Genomic DNA, 22,388 nt, shown 5'->3' with positions numbered 1-22,388 from the left:
GGGAAATGTTCATCCTGGAGACCAGTTACTACTGTCCACTGCTGTTTGTCATTTTTATAAATGACCTGGATGAGGGTGTAGAAGGATGGGTTAGTAAATTTGCAGACGACACTAAGGTCGGTGGAGTTGTGGATAGTGACGAAGGATGCCTGCACGTTGCAGAGAGACATAGATAAGCTGCAGAGCTGGGCTGAGAGGTGGCAAATGGAGTTTAATGCAGACAAGTGTGAGGTGATGCACTTTGGTAGGAATAACCAGAAGGCAAAGTACTGGGCTAATGGTACGATTCTTGATAGTGTAGATGAGCAGAGAGATCTCGGTGTCCATGTACACAGATCCTTGAAAGTTGCCAACCAGGTTGACAGGGCTGTTAAGAAGGCATACAGTGTTTTAGCTTTTATTAATAGAGGGATCGAGTTCCGGAACCAAGAGGTTATGGTGAAGCTGTACAAAACGGCCGCACTTGGAATATTGTGTACAGTTCTGGTCACCGCATTATAAGAAGGATATGGAAGCTTTGGAAAGGGTGCAGAGGAGATTTACTAGGATGTTGCCTGGTATAGAGGGAAGGTCTTACGAGGAAAGGCTGAGGGACTGGAGGCTGTTTTCATCAGAGAGAAGAAGGTTGAGAGGTGACTTAACTGAAACATATAAAATAATCAGAGGGTTAGACAGGATGGATAGGGACAGCCTTTTTCCTAGGATGGTGACGGCGAGCACGAGGGGGCATAGCTTTAAATTGAGGGGTGAAAGATATAGGACAGATGTCAGAGGTAGTTTCTATACTCAGAGAGTAGTAAGGGAATGGAACACTTTGCCTGCAATGGTAGTAGATTCGCCAACTTTAGGCACATTTAAGTCGTCATTGGATAAGCATATGGACGTACATGGAATAGTGTAGGTTAGATGGGCTTGAGATAGGTATGGCAGGTCGGCACAACATCGAGGGCCGAAGGGCCTGTACTGTGCTGTAATGTTCCATGTTCTATTTCTATGCTTAATTTGCTTATTTTTATCACATTACCTTTGCTATTTTTGCACATCACTTTCACAGGTTATGGGTAAATATCTCTTAGCGCACAAGTAGGGTCAAGGAGATAGTAAGACAAGATAACTTTGAAGATGAGGCTGGTGAAGGGAGTGCATTCTGTTTTGCAGTATCTTTCAGGAATCATCTCCAGGGGTGACCTTTGTGTAACTTTTGGATTCTATTCAGTGCACTCTCATTTGTGCTCTTTTTATGACGAGTTCCTTTCAGAAACAGTTCCTCCCTATCTCACCTGCTCATGATTTTGAAAACTTCCATCAAATTTCTTCTCAGTCTTCTTCTGTCCAAGGAGAACAGTTCCAACTTCTTCAATCTAACCTCATAACTGAAGTTCTTCATTCCTGGAGCTATTTTTGTAAATCATTTTTGCCCTCTATCGAATGCATTCAGATCGTTCCTACGACGTGGCATCCACAACTCTACACAATACTCCAGCTGAGGTCTGACAAGTGTCTTATAAAAGTTCAACATCATCACCTTTCTCTTGTATTCTATGTCTCTATTTAGTGCAGTACAGTAGCCCAGTGGTCATCACTGCTGCCTCGCAGCACTAGGGGCCCGGGTTCAATTCCACCCTTGGGCGACTGTCTGTGTCAAGTTTGCACATTCTCTCAGTGTCTGCATGGGTTTCTTCCATATGCTCCAGTTTCCTCTCACTGTCCGAAGATGTGCAGGCTAAGTAGATTGGCCATGCTAAATTGCCTGTGGTGTTCAGGGATGTGTAGATTAGGTGGCTGATACGAGGATGGGTTTAGGTGGGTGCTCTGAGGGTCGGTGTGGACTTCTTGGGCCAAAGGGCCTGTTTCTACACTGTAGGGATTCCATGATGATGATGATGATGAACTAAAGCCAAAGATACTGTACGCTTTATTTACTGCTGTCTCCGCGTTCCTTGCTGTTGTCAATGTGGGCACATAGACGCGCAAATACCATCGGCTCCTGCACTGACTTTAGAATTGTAACCCCAACCCCTCGTTTGTATTGTCTTTTAATTATTCTTCCTGCCAAACCTCACTTCTTCGTAGAGAACCTCATCCATCACCTGCATGCCTACTCGACCAAATTGTCAATGTCCTTTTGGAGTTTCATGCTGTCCTCCTCTCAGTTCACAATTCTTTCAGTTTTCATGTCATGTATAAAATTCAATTTTGTCCCCTACACACTAAGATTCAGCTCATTAATATGTATCAGGAAAAACAAAGGCCCCATAACCGACCCCTGGAGAACTCCATTATAAATCTTACTCCTACCAACCACTAAACTGTTTCCTATCAGCCAATTTATATCCATGTTGTTACGGTACCTTTTATACCATTACCTATAAACTTTCCTCAAGTCTGTTGTGTGGCAGTGTATCAAGCGACTTCTCAAAATTCATGTATGCCACATCAACAGCATTACCCTCTTCAACCGTTTCCGTACATCTTCAAAAATCTCCAGCAAATTAATTTAACATGAACTTCCTTTGATAACCGCATGCAGACTCTTCCTAATCAACCTATCATCTTCCATGTGACTATTCTATCCTGATAATTTTTTCTAGATTTATCACCACTGAAGTTGAACTGATTGGTTTGTAATTGCTGGGATCATCCTTACAACTTTTCTTCACTGCAAACCTCCAGTCTTCTGATACCTCCCAAAAGCCCAGGGAAAACTGAAAAATTATGGCTAGTGCCTCTCTAAGGTCACTTCCTTCAAAATCCTTGGACGCATTTCATTTGGTCCTGGAGCCTTATTAACTTGAAATGCCATCAATCCATCCAAAACTTAGCTGATTTTGCTTTGTGGAATAATGACTCATCAAAGCTAGGATTGCAACCAAAACAAAACGACTACAATCAGTCAGATTGTGGGACATGACATTGAACAGAAACCCAAGAAAAACAGAGGCACACCAAACAGAAAGGATTCTTGCCATGAGATAGAGCATGACAGCCAACTGATGGACTACCAAACCACAAAGGGGCAAAAAGTGCCATATGTTATCAAACTGAAATGAAAAGAGCCTTTCACTTTCTCCCAACATATCTTCAGCTCAGTTCATGTATGGGAGAAACCTTCAACTATTCAATTGCATAAGCTGGTACCAAAAACTAACTTCTGACTTGTAAGTTTTAATCCCTGTACATCAAAGATAAATCTTCAAGGATGTAAAGTACTTTAGTGAAAACAGACTGACCTTGAACTTAAATTCTTCTAAGTATAGAACACAGAACATAGAACAATACAGCGCAGAACAGGCCCTTCAGCCCTCGATGTTGCGCCAGCCTGCGAACTAATCTAAGCCCCTCCCCCTGCACTATCCCATCATTATCCATATGCTTGTCCAAGGACTGTTTAAATGCCCCTGATGTGGCTAAGTTCACTACATTAGCAGGCAGGGCGTTCCACGCCCTTACCACCCTCTGAGTAAAGAACCTGCCTCTGACATCTGTCTTAAATCTATCACCCCTCAATTTGTAGCTATGCCCCCTCGTACAAGCTGATGTCATCATCCTCGGAAAAAGACTCTCACTGTCCACCCTATCTAATCCTCTGATCATCTTGAATATCTCTATTAAATCCCCTCTTAGCGTTCTTCTCTCCAATGAGAACAGACCCAGGTCCCTCAGCCTTTCTTCATAAGGCCTTCGCTCCAGACCAGGCAACATCCTGGTAAATCTCCTTTTCCAATGCTTCTACATCCTTCCTGTAATGGGGCGACCAGAACCGCACGCAATATTCCATGTGAGGCCGCACTAGCGTTTTTTTACAGTTGCAGCATGACATCACGGCTCCGGAACTCAATCCCTCTACCAATAAAACCTAACACACCGTAAGCCTTCTTATCAACCTGGGTGGCAACTTTCAGGGATCTATGTACATGGTCCCCAAGAACCCTCTGCACATCCACACTACCAAGAATCTTTCCACTGACCCAGTATTCTGCCTTCCTATTATTCTTCCCAAAGTGAATCACCTCACATTTATCTGCATTGAACTCCATTTGCCACCTTTCAGCCCAATTCTGCAGTTTATCCAAGTCTCCCTGCAACTTGCACCATTCTTCCACACTGTCCACCACTCCACCGACTTTAGTGTCATCTGCAAACTTACTAACCCATCCACCCATGCCTGCGTCCAAATCATTTATAAAAATGACAAACAGCAGTGGTCCCAAAACGGATCCTTGAGGCATACCACTAGTAACCAGACTCCAGGCTGAATATTTCCCATCAACCACCACTCGTTGCCTTCTTACAGAAAGCTAGTTTCTAATCCAAACTGTTAAATCTCCCTCAATCCCACGCCTCCCTATTTTCTCCTATAGCCTACCATGTGGAACCTTATCAAAAGCTTCACTGAAGTCCATGTACACCACGTCAACTGCCCTACCTTCATCCACACGTTTGGTCACCTTCTCAAAAAACTCAATGAGGTTTGTGAGACACGACCTGCCTTTGACAAATCCATGTTGACTATCTCCAATCAAATTGTTGCTTGCTAGATGATTATAAATCCTCTCTCTTATAATCCTTTCCAAAACTTTTCCGACAACAGACGTGAGGCTCACGGGTCTATAATTACCTGGGTCATCTCTAATGCCCTTCTTGAACAAGGGCACAACATTTGCAATCCTCCAGTCCTCTGGTACTAAACCTGCAGACAATGAGGACTCTCAGATCAAGGCCAAAGGCTCCGCCACCTCCTCCCTAGCTTCCCAGAGAATCCTCGGAAAAATCCCAACCAGCCCAGGGGATTTGTCTACCTTCACACCTTCTAGAATTGATAACACCTCCTCCTTACTAACTTCAATCCTTTCAATTCCAATAGCCCGTAACTCAGTCTTCTCCTCTACAATATTCTCCTTTTCCTGAGTGAAAACAGATTAGAAATATTCGTTTAGCACCTCTCCGATCTCCACAGGGTCCACACACAACTTCTCACTTCTGTCTTTGACTGGCCCTATTCCTACCCTGGTCATCCTCTTATTCCTCACATACCTAAAGAAAGCTTTAGGATTCTCCTTTATTCTACCTGCTAATGTCTGCTCATGTCCCCTCCTTGCTCTTCTTAACTCTCTCTTTAAATCCTTCCTAGCTAATCTGTAATTCTCCATTGCCTCATCTGAGCCATCTCGTCTCATCGTCACATAAGCCTCCCTCTTCCGCTTTCATCTGTGCCTAGTTTTAACCTTTGTATCTATTTAGTTCACAGACTCCTCTGTGGTCACATCTGCTGTGGTCATAATAATAACCTTACTTAGACAGTACATGGAGAATGACAATGAAGCACACAACTGGGGTTCCGGTGTACCCAAATTAAGAAGACGGGTCTATCAGGAAAGTGCATGCGAGTGGGATTGGCTGAGGTGCCGACGTGGATTCTGTTCTATAAACATTCCACAAATTTACTGCCAGTGAGGGCTGGGGGTAGAAAGGTTGGGAGGTCATTCAGAGTAGCAGTGAAGGATTAAAAAATACAAACTGAGGCAACCCTTCCTGTAATGTTGCTTTCAGAGGAAGCATCAAGTTTGTGTTTAGTCAGCACAGAAGAATTCGCAGTTTGCAAGATTCAGCCTGTCAAAACTACTTCTGACAACTCCATACTCAGGGGAACTTTGAACACATACAATGAGAAAAGAACTTTCACAGGCTGTACGTAAATATCTCTCAGCACACAAGTAGGATCAAGGACACAGTAAAACAAGATAACTTTGAAGATGAGGTTGGTGAAGGCTGTGCATTCTGCTTTGCAATTTCTTTCTGGGATCATCTCCAGGGGTGACCTTTATGTAACTTCTGGATTCTATTTGGTTAGTACTGTTGCCTTACAGCACCAGGGATCCAGGTTCCAAGCCAGTGTTTGGTGACTGTGCAGAGTTTGCACTTTTTCCCGTGTTTGCATGGGTTTGCACAGGGGCCCCAGTTTCCTCCCATAGTCTAAAGGATGTGCAGGTTGGTCAAATTGGCCATGCTAAATTGTCCGTAGTGTGCAAGCATTTGCAGGCTAGACGGATTTGACATGGTAAATGTAGGGTTATGTGGATAGTGTGGGAAGTTGGATCTGTGTGGGGTGCGCTTCGGAAGGTCAATGCAGACTTGATGAACAAACAGCCTCTTCCTACACGGTAGGAAATCTATAATTCTATGATTTTTTTTTCTCAGAACAAGTGGAGATTTTAAAACCAGAGGAGTGAGGGAGACTACTCCATGGCCTCACCCTATTCCAGTGTTCAATTTGATAATGACCGATTGAAGTTTTGCTTCATTTTTGCTTCATCTGACTTGACACGTTTAGAACATAGAACATAGAACAGTACAGCACAGAACAGGCCCTTCAGCCCACAATGTTGTGCCGACCATTGATCCTCATGGATGCACCCTCAAATTTCTGTGACCATATGCATGTCCAGCAGTCTCTTAAATGACCCCAATGACCTTGCTTCCACAACTGCTGCTGGCAACGCATTCCATGCTCTCACAACTCTCTGCGTAAAGAACCTGCCTCTGACATCCCCTCTATACTTTCCACCAACCAGCTTAAAACTATGACCCCTCGTGCTAGCCATTTCTGCCCTGGGAAATAGTCTCTGGCTATCGACTCTATCTATGCCTCTCATTATCTTGTATACCTCAATTAGGTCCCCTCTCCTCCTCCTTTTCTCCAATGAAAAGAGACCGAGCTCAGTCAACCTCTCTTCATAAGATAAGCCCTCCAGTCCAGGCAGCATCCTGGTAAACCTCCTCTGAACCCTCTCCAAAGCATCCACATCTTTCCTATAACAGGGCGCCCAGAACTGGACGCAGTATTCCAAGTGCGGTCTAACCAAAGTTTTATAGAGCTGCAACAAGATCTCACGACTCTTAAACTCAATCCCCCTGTTAATGAAAGCCAAAACACCATATGCTTTCTTAACAACCCTGTCCACTTGGGTGGCCATTTTAAGGGATCTATGTATCTGCACACCAAGATCCCTCTGTTCCTCCACGCTGCCAAGAATCCTATCCTTAATCCTGTACTCAGCTTTCAAATTCGACCTTCCAAAATGCATCACCTCGCATTTATCCAGGTTGAACTCCATCTGCCACCTCTCAGCCCATCTCTGCATCCTGTCAATGTCCCGCTGCAGCCTACAACAGCCCTCTACACTGTCAACGACACCTCCGACCTTTGTGTCGTCTGCAAACTTGCTGACCCATCCTTCAATTCCCTCGTCCAAGTCATTAGAAAATTCTCTGCATTTAATTCACAAAATTGTAAGGAAGTCAGCACCTAAGGGGTTTTAGATCAGCAATGCGCATTCACGTTGTCTTTGTATGGAAATGCATTTCCACACTTCACTCTTAAATGAGCCACCTGAAATCGGACATAGCAAGAACTGCAGATGCTGGAGTCAGAGTCAATACAGTGTGGAATCGGATGAACACAGCAGGTCAGACAGCATCACAGGAGCAGGAGAGTCAAAGTTTCAGGCCTAGAGTTCTGATGATAGGTCCTGAAGAAGGGTCCAGGCCCAAAATGTCAATTCTCCTGCTCCTCTAATGCTGCCTGACCTGTAGCATTCCTCCAGCTCCACCTTAAATTGGTAGTGTCTCATTGTTTTGACTTTCTCCACAAGCAAATAGTTTCTCTTATCAACCCTACCCAATGCCATCCTTGTTCCAAAAACCTCTATTTGATTATTACTCACCATTCAATATTAAAGTAAGGAACATTAGTGAGATGAGTGCTATTTGAGCTAACACATTTGCCTCCTCTCTGTCAATTTGTTCAGTGCATTAAGTACTGGTTTGGCAGCAAGATGACATCTGTATTGCTGACAGCCAAATCTCCCAGGACTAACCATGTTCTCGTGTTAATGGCATTGCTTGCTCTCAGCGACAACTCCTCTCCTGCCTCAGATTTCCCACAACCCAGCTTTAGCATCCACATATGCCACCAATCCATGCACAGCTATCACCATTCCCTCATTCTGCAGGTTCTTTCTTGGCCTCGGACAACAGCTAACTAGCTGGCCATCGTGGGGAGGATGCCTCAGTTGGTCTTGCCTCTGACCCATGTGGCGGTCGCCACGTGTCTGTGAACTCATTCAGTGCTCTGGGTGCAGTGCTCCCAGTTTCCAACAGCACTCTCCAAACTTTGCAATATGTGGCTAGAAACATTCCACCCATAGCATAAAGAGAGGATGGTTCTGCTATAAAAGGAGTTGTGGTCAAAGAACAAAGAACAACAAAGAAAATTACAGCACAGGAACAGGCTCTTCGGCCCTCCAAGCCTACACCGATCGAGATCCTCTGTCTAAGCCTATCATCGATTTTCTAAGGGTCTGTATCCCTTTGCTCCCTGCCCATCCATGTCTGCATCTACCGCCTCCACTGGCAACGCGTTCCAGGCACCCACCAGCCTCTGCGTAAAGAGCTTTCCACGCATATCACCCATAAACTTTCCTCCTCTCACTTTGAACTTATAACCCCTAGTAATTGAGTTCCCCACTCTGGAAAAAAGCTTTTTGCTATCCACCTTGTCTATACCCCTCATGATTTTGTAGACCTCAATCAGGTCCCCCCGAATCTCCGTATTTCTAACGAAAATAATCCTAATCTACTCAACCTTTCTTCATAGTTAGCACCCTCCATACCAGGCGACATCCTGGTGAACCTCCTCTGCACCCGCTCCAAAGCATCCACATCCTTTTGGTAATGTGGTGGCCAGAATTGTACGCAGTACTCTAAATGTGGCCAAACCAAAGTCTTATACAACTGTAACATGACCTGCAAACTCTTGTACTCAATACCCCGTCCAATGATGGAAAGCATGCCGTATGCCTTTTTGACTACCCTATTGACCTGCGTTGCCACCTTCAGGGAACAATGGACCTGAACACCTGGATCTCTCTGTACATCAATTTTCCCCAGGACCTTTCTATTTACTGTATAGTTTGCTCTTGAAATGGATCTTCCAAAACGCATCACCTCGCATTTGCCCGGATTCAACTCCATCTGCCATTTATCTGCCCAACTCTCCAATCTATCTATATTCTGCTGTAATCTCTGACAGTCCCCTTCACTATCTGCTACTCCACCAATCTTAGTGTCATCTACAAACTTGCTAATCAGACCACCTACACATTCCTCGCTGCAAGCACCATCCTCCGTGTGAAAATGTTGCCCTTCAGGGCTCTTTTAAATCTTTTACCTCTCACTTTAAATCTATGCCAGCTATTTCTGGACTCCCCCACCTCAAGGAAAAGACCTTGGCTATTCACCTTACGTATATCACAAACAACAGTGGTCCCAGCACAGATCCCTGTGGAACACCACTGGTCACAGGTCTCCAATTTGAGAAACTCCCTTCTACTACTACTCTCTGTATCCTGTTGCCTGGCCAGATTTTTATCCATCTAGCTAGCACACCCTGGACCCCATGTGACTTCACTTTCTCCTTCAGCCTGCCATGGGGAACCTTATCAAATGCCTTACTGAAGGCATGTATATGACATCTACAACCTTTCCCTCATCAATCAACTTTGTCACGTCTTCAAAGAATTCTATTAAGTTAGTAAGGCATGACCTTCCCTGCACAATACCATATTGCCTATCACTAATAAGCCTATTTTCTTCCAAATGGGAATAGATCCTATCCCTCAGTATCTTCTCCAGCAGCTTCCCTACCACTGACATCAGGCTCACCGGTCAATAATTACCTGGATTATCCCTGCTACCCTTCTTAAACAAGGGGATAACATTAGCAATTCTCCAGTCCTCTGGGATCTCACCCGCGTTTAAGGATGCTGCAAAGGTATCTGTTAAGGCCCTGGCTATTTCCCCTCTCACTTCCCTCAATAACCTGGGATAGATGCCATCCAGACCTGGGGACTTGCCCACCTTAATGCCTTTTAGGATACCCAACACTGGTCATAGGCATCAGTGCTCTGGGATCTGTTCAGACTGGAGTTGACAACAATGTCACCATCTCAAAAATGTTCTGTTCACCTGCTATGTGACTGAAGTGGCTGAAGCAATATACATCAGGAGGGATTGTTACAGTGTATTCTCTCCTTCCAAGAGAGAATACCAAGAAAGCAAGGTACGAGGTGCCACTGACTGCACAGATATTTTGTGTGGGTATTACAGATAAATGCAAGGATGAACTGATGCTACTCCAGGACTATTCGGTTGGTGTGGAACTGTGCTCAGCTCATGGTGCAAGTGGTGGCACCCACATTAGAAATTAGAACTGCTCATAAATGCAACAAAATGTGGGCGGCACAGTGGATCAGTGGTTAGCACTGCTGCCTCAGAGCATCAGGGACCCAGGTTCAATTCCAGCCTGGGGCGACTGTCTGTGTGGAGTTTGCAAGTTCTCCCCAAGTCTGTGTGGGTTTCCTCAGGGAGCTCCAGTTTCCTCCCACAGTCCAAAGATGTGCAGGAAAGTGGATTGGCCATGCTAAATTGCCAATAGTGCCCAGCAGGTGTAATTGAGGTGTGTTAGACATGGGAAATGCGGAGTTAGGGGAATGAGTCTGGATGGGATGCTCTTTGGAGGGGCAGTGTGTACCTGTTGGGCCAAATGGTCTATTTCCACACTGTAGGGATTGTATTCTATGATAAAAATAGTGACAGCCATTTGCTGGTTCATTTCTCGAGGCAATATCTTGACAGAATTATCTTCCCTTTAAATTTAAAGCAAAGCTTGCCAGTTAACTGTCCATCATCATTTACTGGTGCATTCTTTATAGCAACAACTCTACTAGAGTCCACTTGTCAACTAATAAGCATTAGAATCAGAATCAAACTGTACTGAAGAAGTCCTGTGGCTCATTGAGTTTGTGACACCAAAAATATACTGCTACCTAAACTGGTTCCACTTTTCCATACTAGGCCCGTAACCTTAAATGTTATGAAACTCTCCTCTTCTGTCCTCTCAGTTAGTATGTTGTTCTTCTTTTATGTTGCTGTTTCTTGCAAATTGTTCTGATGATTGCAAGACAAGATGATTTAATGACAGGTATGTTTATAGCAACAATAAGATTCTTCACAACTAAACAAATGTTTAAACTAGAAATCATCATAAATCAAGGATAAAGAGTTAGAATATACATACAAACGTATATAAAATTAGACTGAAATAGCTGAAGGGATATATTAGTGCTGAAAGCTCAATGTATTGACTAGGAATTGCATAAGATTGCATTTTCATAAAACCAGGTGAGAGAGATGATGATACTTCATAAGGTTCATTAGCTTGAACAAAAGGCTATAGGTAAACTTCATTTTGATTAACAAAGATGCTTCCTGGAGTCCACATATCTAGCAGCATGTGGGAACATTTGACATGCCTGCAGTGAACAATAACCACTTCCACCAGCAGCCTGACAACCATTGGGAATGCTGGTTAACCGGTATCCCAAACAATTTTAGATTTCAATGACTTACTGCAGAATAAATGCGACCTTCTGAGTTATTTTTTCCTCTCTTTTCTCTCTTCTAATTTACTTACCTCTTGATGAAGAATGTGGTCATGGCGATGGCATCAGCAGCGGGAGATGGGTCCAGTGCGGACTCCTGGCAGCAGGGAGCTTATATTCCCAAGTGCTTCTGCATTAATGGGGCAATCCTAGCGCCAACTCACGGATGCTGCGGCAAATGCAAGTTTGGGCTCCTGGCGGCATCTGCATCCAGCACAGATTCACGGAGGCAGCAGTGAAGGTGGGTTTGGGCCCAGTACGAGACCCAGCTGCAACATCGAAGAGATGGGCCCGAAGCGTACTCAAGTTTGGGCTGGTGCAGTACCTGGTGGCATTGGTGGCAGCTATGAGGACTCATAGTGATGAGGGTAGTGGTGAAGGCATTGGTGCGGGCAAGATGGTGCCGAACAGCGGCGACTTTTATTCCAGTGGCAGCAGCCTGGCAAAGAAGACTCATTGCTGGCCACCAGGCCTGTGGCCCATGGCATGGCACTTAACAAGGAGGGTTGTAAAGTAGAACAGTTTTTCCTTATTTTTCTGTCTTTATATTCTACGTTTTGGTTTATCTTTCACTGTTTTAAGCTGACACCAGAGAATGGCAACACTATACAACACTTTTTCACTGTATTTTGTAACAAAATACATGATAGTTTTTATGGTCCAGACCAGACCCTCCTCAAAATATTTTAAGATAGACTAAACCCGAACATTTTCTTATTTTAAAGGCAGATGTTAAGTGCTGTGGTCCAGATGAAATGCAACACCACATTAAGCAAAATACTATTAAACACTATAGTTAACATACAAACAAACGAAAGAGGAATTTAGAATAACTTAACTCTTAGAAAACTTAACCGAATAATAGATATACTATCTATTACTAACTGTTCCAAAACAATAATATCCTGTGAATATTGTTCCTTGGCAAAAAGGCAAATTCAGACACCGATTCTTACATGCAGTTCTCCAACCCAGGAGGAAAAAACATGAAGAGAAGGTTCACAGAGAAAAACAACAACGAGTCATTCACTGAAGCTCCAATTCTTTGAGACCTCAAAGGCTTCTGCTTCTCAAAAAAAGCTAAAAATCCTAATTGAAGAATGCGTCACACCCATTTAGGCTGCTTCCATTGTTCTAATTTGACTTCAGTCTGATGAAGGATCTAGGCCCAAAACGTCAGCTTTGCTGCTCGGCTTGCTATGCTCATTCCAGCTCTACACCTTGTTATCTCGGATTCTCCAGGATCTGCAGTTCCTATTATCAGTAGACATGGTATATTTGGATTTTAGTAGAGACTTTGACAAGGTTCTGCATAGTAGACTAATTAGTAAAGTTAAGTCATATGGAATTCAGGGCGAGCTTGCCAATTGGATACATAATTGGCACAAACAGCAGGAGACAGAGAGTAATGGTGGAGGGTTGCTTTTCGGCCTGGAGGCTTGTGAGCAGCAGTATTCTGCACAGATCGGTTCTGGGTCCTCGCCAGTTTGTCATTTATGTAGATGATTTGGATGAGAATATAGAAGGCATGGTTATTAAGTTTGTACGTGATACAAAAAATGGTGGCATTCTTGACAGCGAAGAAGGTATTCTAAGATTACAAAGGGATCTAGCAAATGGGCTGTAAAATGGCTGATGGAATTCACTCTGGATAAATGCGAGGTATTGCACTTTGGTACAACAAACAATTAATGGTAGGGTCTTGGATAGTGTTGTAGAACAGAGGGACCTAGCGGTAAAGGTACATTTTCAATAAAGTTTGCATCACATGTAGACAGTTAGAAAGGTGTTTGACACGCTTGCCTTCATTGCTCAGTCTTTTGAGTATAGGAGTCAGGACGTCATGTTGTAGTTGTACAGGACATCGGCAAAGTCTCTTCTAGAATACAGTTCTGGTCGCTTAGTTATCGGCAGGATATTACCAAGCTGGAGAGGGTTCAGAAGAGATTTAGCAGAATGTTGCTGGGTATGGAAGGTTTGAGATATAAAGAAAGGCTGGGACTTTTCTAACTGGAGCACAGGAGATGGATAGGTGACCTGAAAGAAGTTTATTAAATAATTGAGGTATAGATAGAGTTAATAGCGGTTGTCTTTTCCCTAAGATGGGGATCTTCAAGACTAGGGGGTACATTTTTAAGGTGAGAGTACAGAGATTTAAAAAAAGACGTGAAAATTTTTTTTAAAAAAGACTATGATGCGCTTGCGGAATGAACTTCCCCATGAAGTCGTGGATGCAGGTACAAGTACATTTAAAAGACATTTGGATGGATATGAATCATAAAGGTTTGAAGCGATATGGGCCCAAAGCAGGCAGGTGAGATCAGTTTAGTTTGGGATTATGTTTGGCATAGACTTGTTGGACCAAAGGATCTGTTTCCATGCTGTACAACTCCATGACTCTAGGTGCTGCCAGCCCAGTTGAGCTTCTCCAGCAATTTCTATTTTTGTTTCTGATTTCCAGCATCTGAGTTCTTTCGGTTTGAAGTGAAGCAAGAATGTCTCGATGCAATTTTATAAAACAACGGTCAAGCCATGTATGGAATGCCATCTCTGGTCACCACACTACTGAAGGACAGGACTGCACAGGAGAGGTTGCTGAGGAGATTTACCAGGACATTGCCCAGGATGAAAAGTCTCAGTGATGAGAGATGGGATGGGCTAGTTTTCTTTTTCTTGGAGCAGAGGAAGCTGAGAGGGGATTCTGAATGGGGTGTACAAAATTATGAGAGGTATAGGCAGAGTAAATTGCTAAAATCTCTTCCCCATGGCAAAAATCAGAGGGCATAAGTTTAAGGTGAGGAGCGGTTTAGAGGAGATCTCAGAAATAATTTTTTCGCCATGAGGGTGGTTGAAATATGGAAAGGTGCTGCCTGAGAGGGTGGTGCAGGCAAATACACTCTCAACATTTAAGAAGCATCTGGATAAGTTGTTAAAATGGCAGAGCCTAGTAGGTATGGAGCAAATGCAGGTAAACAGGATTAGCATAGTTTGGTGTTTATTAGTTGCCATAGACACAGAGTCTGTTTCTATGCTGTAGGCCTCTATAATAATCCGAGATGCTGTTTAACAACAATCCCACACCTCAGCTTTCCTGTCACTGACCATCTTACTGGCATTTCAGACACAACACTCTGAAAACACCAGCACAAAACAAACTCAAGTTAAAATGTTCTACACACCCCCTACCCCAGAAACGCTCTTTGATTCATTTAGCACTAAGAATTACCCTAGCACTTGCCCCCGCACCTGCTAGCACCACCCCGCATGACTTCATCTCCCGCTTGCACCTCCCCCATTCATCTGCTTTCTTGCCCTCTCTCACACAAGGCCCATTTGCCTGCACCCAGTGTGTGCACACATTGCTGCTCTGCTGACTCCTTCACTGTCACAGTGTGTCACCATCTTTCAGTGAGGGAACTACAGACGGCTGAGGGGGGCTAAACCAGCCTTTCCTCACAATGGAATAAAATCAATGTTTATTGAAACTACTGTACAATCCTTTGATTAATAATTCATGCAGATAAGGTACTGCTAAACCGTAATAAATGCTGCAGATTAAATAAAGCAAGAATAGTTACCTTTCCTTCAGTTATGTATCGGCACGTAATTTTAAGAAACTTCTCAGTGAAGGCCTCCTCTTCCTTGGACTTTGGCGACCGGCTGCACAGTATTGGTGAGCAGCTTGAGTCTTTGAGGTGAGCGTGTTCCACATCCTGAAATGATACAAGTTTCTCCAGTTCTTACTGAATCTCAGAATCTGCAATTCCAATCTTATATCAACTAGGGAATGTAACGAACACAGACCAAAGGCGGAAAGGCAAGTTAAATTGGCGAATCTCATAAAAAAGAAAAGATTGTTCAATGATTTTTAATTCGCTCCGATTTGGACACCCATTTCAATTGGGGAGAGTTTGGAGCAGCTATGGGGGAAGTGCAAAGAAGAGGGGGGAAAGTAATTGGGGGAATGCTAAGGGGTGAGGAAATTAGAAAATAGGAACAGGTGGTGGTCACTTCTCCCTTCATGCCTGTTCCACCATTCGGTATCATCGTGACTGATCATCCAACTCAGTGCCCTTTTGACACTTTTAGTTCTAAGAGCTACGGCTGAATTATTCTTAAAGACATTTTATCTTTTGGCTTCAACCACTTTCTGTGGCAGAGAATTCCACAGGCTCACCACTTTCTGGGTGAAGATATTTCTCCTCATCTCAGTCCTACATAGAACATACAACATAGAACAGTGCAGCACAGTATAGGCCCTTTGGCCCACAATGGTGCACTGAACTTCTACCCTAACCCTAAGGTCTATATAACCTCCAGCCCTACCTTATACTATCATCCATATGCCTATCTGATAGCTGCTTAAAGACTCCTAATGAGGCCGATGCCACTACCCTCTCTGGCAATGCATTCCACGCCCCTACCACTCTCTGAGTGAAGAACCTACCTGTGACGTCTCCCTCCACTCAAAAAAACTAAAACTATGCCCCCTCGTAATAGCACCCTCCACCCTAGGAAAAAGTCGTTGGCTGTCCACTCTATCTGATCATTTTGTACACCTCTATAAAGTCACTTCTCATCCTTACCTTGCAGCATTAAACTGTGGTCCCCATGACTCCCTGGTCATCCTGTGTCTGCTCTGTCTCTCCCTGTTAGAATTAAAAAAATACTCTGGGATCTCCTCATTCTTTTAAACTCCAGTGAATAGTCGTAACTGATCCGGTCTCTCTTTAAATGTCAGTCCTGCTATGTCAGGAATCAGTGTGGGAAACCTTTTTCTAGCTAGAACTTCCTTTTCCAGATAAGGGGATCACAATATTTCAGTTGTGGTCTCACCACAGCTCTGTTCATCCCTTTCTCGAATCCTCTTGCTCTGAAGGCCAATATGCTATTTTCCTTCTTAATCATCTGCTGCATCCACATAATTACTTTAGGGGGCAGTAAGTGTTAAGATGCTGTGGTGATCGAGAGGGATTAGAATGGTGAGAGTGGGGGGGAATACAGACTTAACGTTAAAGTTGTAAACAGTGTGCAGGCACAGATAGGGTTGGGGTTCATGTGCATTGATCTTTGAAGTTGGCAGGTCTCACTGAGAGTGTAGTTAACAAAACAAATGGGATTTTCAGCTTCATTAAAAAACTGTGCATCGAGTACGAAAGAAGGGAAGTTATGTTAAACTTTGATAGCACTCTGATTAGTCTACAAATGGAGCAGTGTGTCCAGTTCTGGTCACTGCACTTCAGGAAGGATGTGGAGGTCCTTGGGAAGACACAGAGGAAATTTATTGGAATAATTTCAAGGTTGAGGCATTGTAATTACAAGATTTGGGTGGATAAACTGGTGTTGTTCACCTTGGGGTAAAGATGTATGGTAGATTTGATAGAGGTGTATAAGGCTGTGACATGTTTGCATAAGGGAGACAATGAGAAGATGTTCCCTTTCATTGAGGGTACAATGACATGGGTCACTAACATACTTTTTTTTGACAAGAAATACAAGGGAAATATGAGAAGTTTTTTTTTTAAACAGAGTGAATAAGTAGCAATCTGGACCTTATAACCGATGGGGGTTGACACAGTTGACCAGAGGTTGCTGAGACATTGCTCATTTGCATTCTGGGAGTGGACTTTGCTCTAAGTGTGGGTGTGAAGGGCATCAAGGAAGAACATTGTTTAAGGAACGGTCAGCCCCAAACATTATATTACTGTAGTGTTTTCCATCCCTCCGTCCTCCTCTAAGCCACAAGAAAAAGAAGCAAAATTCAGAGGTGAGGAAGATCGACAATGAGAATTCTCGTGGGTAAAGGAGCAACAGCCTAAACAATTTTTTGGAAACTGTTGTTGGTGAGTAGCAGGTAAGTTCTAAGAAATTGTCATCGGAGCACAGAACACCACTAGCTGCAATTTAACATTAAAAGTCATAGAATCCCTATAGTGTGGAAACAGGCCATTCAGCCCACTAGGTCCACACTGACCTTCTGAGGAGCATATCACCCAATCCCACCCCTTACCCTATCCCTGCATTTCCCAACCAGGACACTACGGGCAATTTAACACAGCCAATCCACCTAACCTGCAATCTTCGGACTGTGGGAAGAAACTGGAGCACCCGGGGGAAACCCATGCAGACATGGGGAGTATGTGCAAACTCCACACAAACAGTTGCCCAATACTGGAACTGAACCTGGATCCCTGACATTATGAGGTGGCAGTGCTAGCCACTGAGTCACCATCCCGCCTGAGTATTTGACATTGTAAACGTTAACATAGAACATTACAGCACAGTACAGGCCCTTCGGCCCTCGATGTTGTGCCGACCTGTCATACCGATCTCAAGCCCATCTAACCTACACTATTCCAAGTACGTCCATATGCTTGTCCAACGATGACTTAAATGTACCTAAAGTTGGCGAATCTACTACCATTGCAGGCAAAGCATTCCATTCCCTTACTACTCTCTGAGTAAAGAAACTACCTCTGACATCTGTCACCCCTCAATTTAAAGCTGTGCCCCCTCATGCTCGCCATAACCATCCTAGGAAAAAGGCTCTCCCTATCCACCCTATCTAACCCTCTGATTATTTTATATGTTTCAATTAAGTCAGCTCTCAACCTTCTTCTCTCTAATGAAAACAGCCTCAAGTCCCTCAGCCTTTCCTCATAAGACCTTCCCGCCATACCAGGCAACATCCTAGTAAATCTCCTCTGCACCCTTTCCAAAGCTTCCACATCCTTCCTATAATGCGGTCACCAGAACTGTACACAATACTCCAAGTGCGGCCGCACTAGAGTTTTGTACAGCTTCACCATAACCTCTTGGTTCCGGATTATTTTTTAATTTAAAGGGGTAAAACATGGCAAGTCAGCTCCAAATCATCATCTGCTCCTCTTGCTTGATGTGGGAAGCTGGGCATATTTCCTGTGCCTGGGACTTGCATGCGTGCAAGAAGCGTATCTAGCTGCAGCTCCTGGAAGCCCAAGTTTCAGAGTTACAGCTGCATGTGGGGACACAGTGGGGCATTCATAAAGCAGAGAGTATCACTTATAGAGAGGCAGTCACACCACAGAGCGAGACTACACAGGAAGGAAGGGAATGGGTTTCTACCAGAGTAGGAGGGCGAAGAAGGCAGGGCAGGAATCTTCTATGCCTATTCCCATGCAAAGCAGATATACTGTTTTTGACAGTGTTTTAAAGGAATGGCCTCTCAGGGGATAACAGCAGCAACCAAATTCCTGGCACCATGGTGGGGTCTGCTGCAACAGGTTAAGGTGCAACACCTGCCCATTTAGCACCTCCCTCCCCAGTATCCGAGGGCCCAAACATACCTTTCCAGGTGGAAGCAACAGTGCACTTGCACTTCTCTGAATTTAGTTGACTACATTTGCTGCTCACGACGTGGTCTCCTCTAAACTGGAGAAAGGAAGCGTGGACTGTGAGACCACTTTGCAGAACATTTACGTTCTGCTCACAAAAAAGGCCCTGAGCTTCCAGTTGCTGGCCACTTTACACCACCCTGTTCCCTAGCCAACATATCTGTCTCCGGCTTGCTGCAGCGTTCGAGTGAGGCTCAATGCAAGCTGGAAGAACAACATCTTATTTTCGCTTGGGGACTCTGCAGCCCTCTGGACTCAATATTGAGCTCAGTAATTTGAGGGCCCAAACTCTCCAATGTCCGAGCACCCGACCCCACACACCACGCCTTTGTCTATCCAACTGCTCTTCCTTTTCTTCGGGCTCTGTCCTTTATCCTATCGTTTACTCCCTGCCCCACCCCCCTCCCTGTTTTCTGCATATAAACCAATGTTTTCCCAGCTACCATCAACTCTGAGGAAGGTTCACTGAGCCTGAAACTTTAACTTTGATTTTTCTTTGCAGATGCTGCTAGACCTGTTGAGCTTTTCCAGCAACTTCGGTTTTTGTTCCTGATTTACAGCATCTGCAGTTCTTTTGGTGTTTCTTTGACTACGACTCACTTCATGCTAGGAGCTTGGATGGGGCAGAATTTGTAAGGACCATTCAGGAGATTTTCTTGACACAGTTTGTAAACAGTCCAACCGGGGAAGAGGGTATACCGGACTCGGTTTTGGGAAGTGAGAACAGCTGATGTGTGAAGTTTCAGTGAGGGAGTATTTTGGGTATAGTGACCACAACACCATGAGTTTTAAGATACTCATAGATAGGGATAACAGCAGCCCTTAGGTGAAGGTGTTAAACTGGGGTAAGTGAACTACAACGCTGTAAGACAGGAACTGGAGAATTTTCACTGGAAGCAGCTGTTTGCAGGTAAATCCACGTCGGATATGTGGGAGTATTTCAAACAACAGTGGATTGGAGATAACAAGGTGTAGAGCTGGATGAACACAGCAGGCCAAGCAGTATCAGAGGAGCAGGAAGGCTGACATTTCCGGCCTAGACCGTTCTTCAGAATGGGGGAGAGGAAGGAGAATCTGAAATAAATAGAGAGAGGGGGGAGGTGGATAGAAGAGAAGATTGGTGGAGAAGAGACAGACCGGTCCAAGATGCAGGGATGAAGCCAGTAAAGGGGAGTATAGGTGGGGAGTTCATGAGGACATAGGTCAGTCCAGGGAGGACGGACAGGTCAAGGGGGCGGGATGAGGTTAGTAGGTAGGAAATGGGGGTGGGGCTTGAGGTGGGAAGAGGGGATAGGTAGAAGGACAGGTTAGGGAGGCGGGGATGAGCTGGGCTCATTTTGTGATGCAGTCGGGGGAGGGGAGATTTTGAAGCTTGTGAAGTCCACATTGATACCATTGGGCTGCAGAGTTCCCAAGCAGAATATGAATTGCTGTTCCTAAAACCTTCAGGTAGCATCGCTGTGGCACTGCAGGAGGCCCAGGATGGACATGTCATCTGCAGAATGAGAAGGGGGAGTTGAAATGGCTCACGACTAGGAGGTGCAGTTGTTTAGTGCGAACCAAGCGTAGGTGTTCTGCAAAGCGCTCCAGCAGCCTCCATTTGGTTTCCCTGATGTACAGGAGGCCATAATGGGAACAGCGGATGCAGTATACCATGTTAGCAGATGCGCAGGTGAAACATCTGCTTGATGTGGAAAGTCTTCATGGGGCCTGGGATGGGGGTGAGGTATAGGGGCAAGTGTAGCACTTCCTGCGGTTGCAGGGGAAGGTGTCAGGTGAGGTGGGGCTGGATGGAGTGTGCAGCAGACATGGGAGTCATGGAGGGAGTGGTCCTTCCGGAAAGCACATAAGGGTGGGGATAGAAAAATGTCTTTGGCAGTGGGGTCAGATTGCAGATGTTGGAAGTGTCAGAGGATGATGCGTTGGGTCCGAATGTTGGTGGGGTGGTACGTGAGGATGAGGGGATTCTGTTTTGGTCATTATTGCAGGGAGTGGGGTGTGAGGGCTGAGTTGTGGGAAATGCAGGAGACACAGTCAAGGGCGTTCTCGACCATTGTGGAGGGGGAACTATGGTCCTTGAAAAACAAGGACATCTGAGATGTACGGGAATGCCTCATCCTGGGAGCAGATTAGATTAGATTAGATGAGATTCCCTACAGTGTGGAAACAGCCCTTTGGCCCAACAAGTCCACACCGCCCCTTGAAGCATTCCACCCAGATCCATTCCCCTACAACCCACACACCCCTGAACACTACGGGCAATTTAGCATGGCCAATCCACCGAACCTGCACATCTTTGGACTGTGGGAGGAAACCGGAGCACCGTGAGGATGCAGCGGAAGCAAAGGAACTGGGTATAGGGGATGGCATTTTTGCAGGAAGGTGTGTGGGAAGAGGTGTATTCTAGGTAGCTGTGAGAGTCTGGATGGGCTTGAAACGGATATTGGCTTCTAGGTGGCTGCCGGAGATGGAGACAGAAGGGTCCAGGAAGGAGAAAGAAGTATGAGGGATAGTCCAGGTGAACTTAAAGTTGGGGTGGAACGTGTTAGTGAAGTGGATGAACTGTTTGAGCTCCTCGTGTGTATTGGCGCTGCCTCGTGTACAGTCATCAATGTAACGGAGGAAGAGGTGGGGTTTAGGGCCAGTAATAGGTACGGAAGAGGAATCGTTCGACGTAACCTACAAAGAGGCAGGCACAGCTCGGGCCCATGCGGGTACCAATGGCCAACCCCTTTGTCTGTCAGAAGTGGAAGGAATTGAAAGAGAAGTTGTTGAGGGTGAAGACAAGATCGGCTAAGCAGATGAGGGTGTCAGTGGAGGGGGACTGGTTGGGCCTGTGGGACAGGAAGAAGCAGAGGGCCTTTAAGCCATCATTATGGAGAATGCAGCTGTATAGGGGCTGGACGTCCATGGTAAAGATGAGGTGTTGGGGACTGGGGAATTGGAAGTTCTGGAGGAGGTGGAGGGCGTAGGTGGTGTCACGGGGGTAGGTAGGGAGTGCCTGGACCAAGGGGGAGAAAATAGAATCCAGATGGGTGAAGCAGGAGCAGGTAGAGACAATGGGTTGACCAGGGCAGTCAGGTTTTGTGGATTTTGGGAAGGAGATAGAAGCTGGTGGTGCGGTATTGGGGAATGATGAGGTTGGAGGCTGTGGGTGCGAGGTCACCTGAGGGTGATGAGGTTATAGATGGTTTGGTGGTCGGGGATGGGGTCATGATCAAGGGGACGGTAGGTGGTGGTATCCGAGAGTTGGCATCTGGCCTTGGCGATGTTGAGGTCAGTGCGCCATACTACAACTGCACCCCCCTTGTCCGCAAGTTTTTTGGTGAGGTGGGATTGGAGCAGAGGGAGCGGAGAGCTGCACGTTCTGCGGGGGAGAGGTTGGAGTGGGTGAAAGGGGTGTAGAGGTTGAGGCGATTGATGTCACGACGGCAGTTGGAGATGGAGTGGTTGAGGGAGGATAGGCGGCCTTGGAGTGGTGTCCAGGAGGAGGGGGGTATGTTGGAGGCGAGAG

General features: G+C 45.2%; 1 protein-coding gene across 1 annotated transcript in view; it reads right to left on the bottom strand.

Annotated features, from left to right (window-relative positions):
• Window positions 1-22,388, bottom strand: part of oxr1a (oxidation resistance 1a) — a 451,468-nt gene that overhangs the window by 68,136 nt on the left and 360,944 nt on the right. Inside the window, exon 6 of the mRNA XM_059646345.1 lies at window positions 15,080-15,214. Within this exon, the coding sequence (XP_059502328.1) occupies window positions 15,080-15,214 (135 nt within the window). The remainder of the gene's footprint in view (window positions 1-15,079; window positions 15,215-22,388) is intronic.

Source organism: Stegostoma tigrinum, chromosome 5 (assembly GCF_030684315.1).
Source record: "Stegostoma tigrinum isolate sSteTig4 chromosome 5, sSteTig4.hap1, whole genome shotgun sequence".
Taxonomy (NCBI): domain Eukaryota; kingdom Metazoa; phylum Chordata; class Chondrichthyes; order Orectolobiformes; family Stegostomatidae; genus Stegostoma; species Stegostoma tigrinum.
The sequence above is the reverse complement of the archived record's forward strand: the minus strand, read 5'-3'. Positions and strand labels throughout refer to the sequence as shown.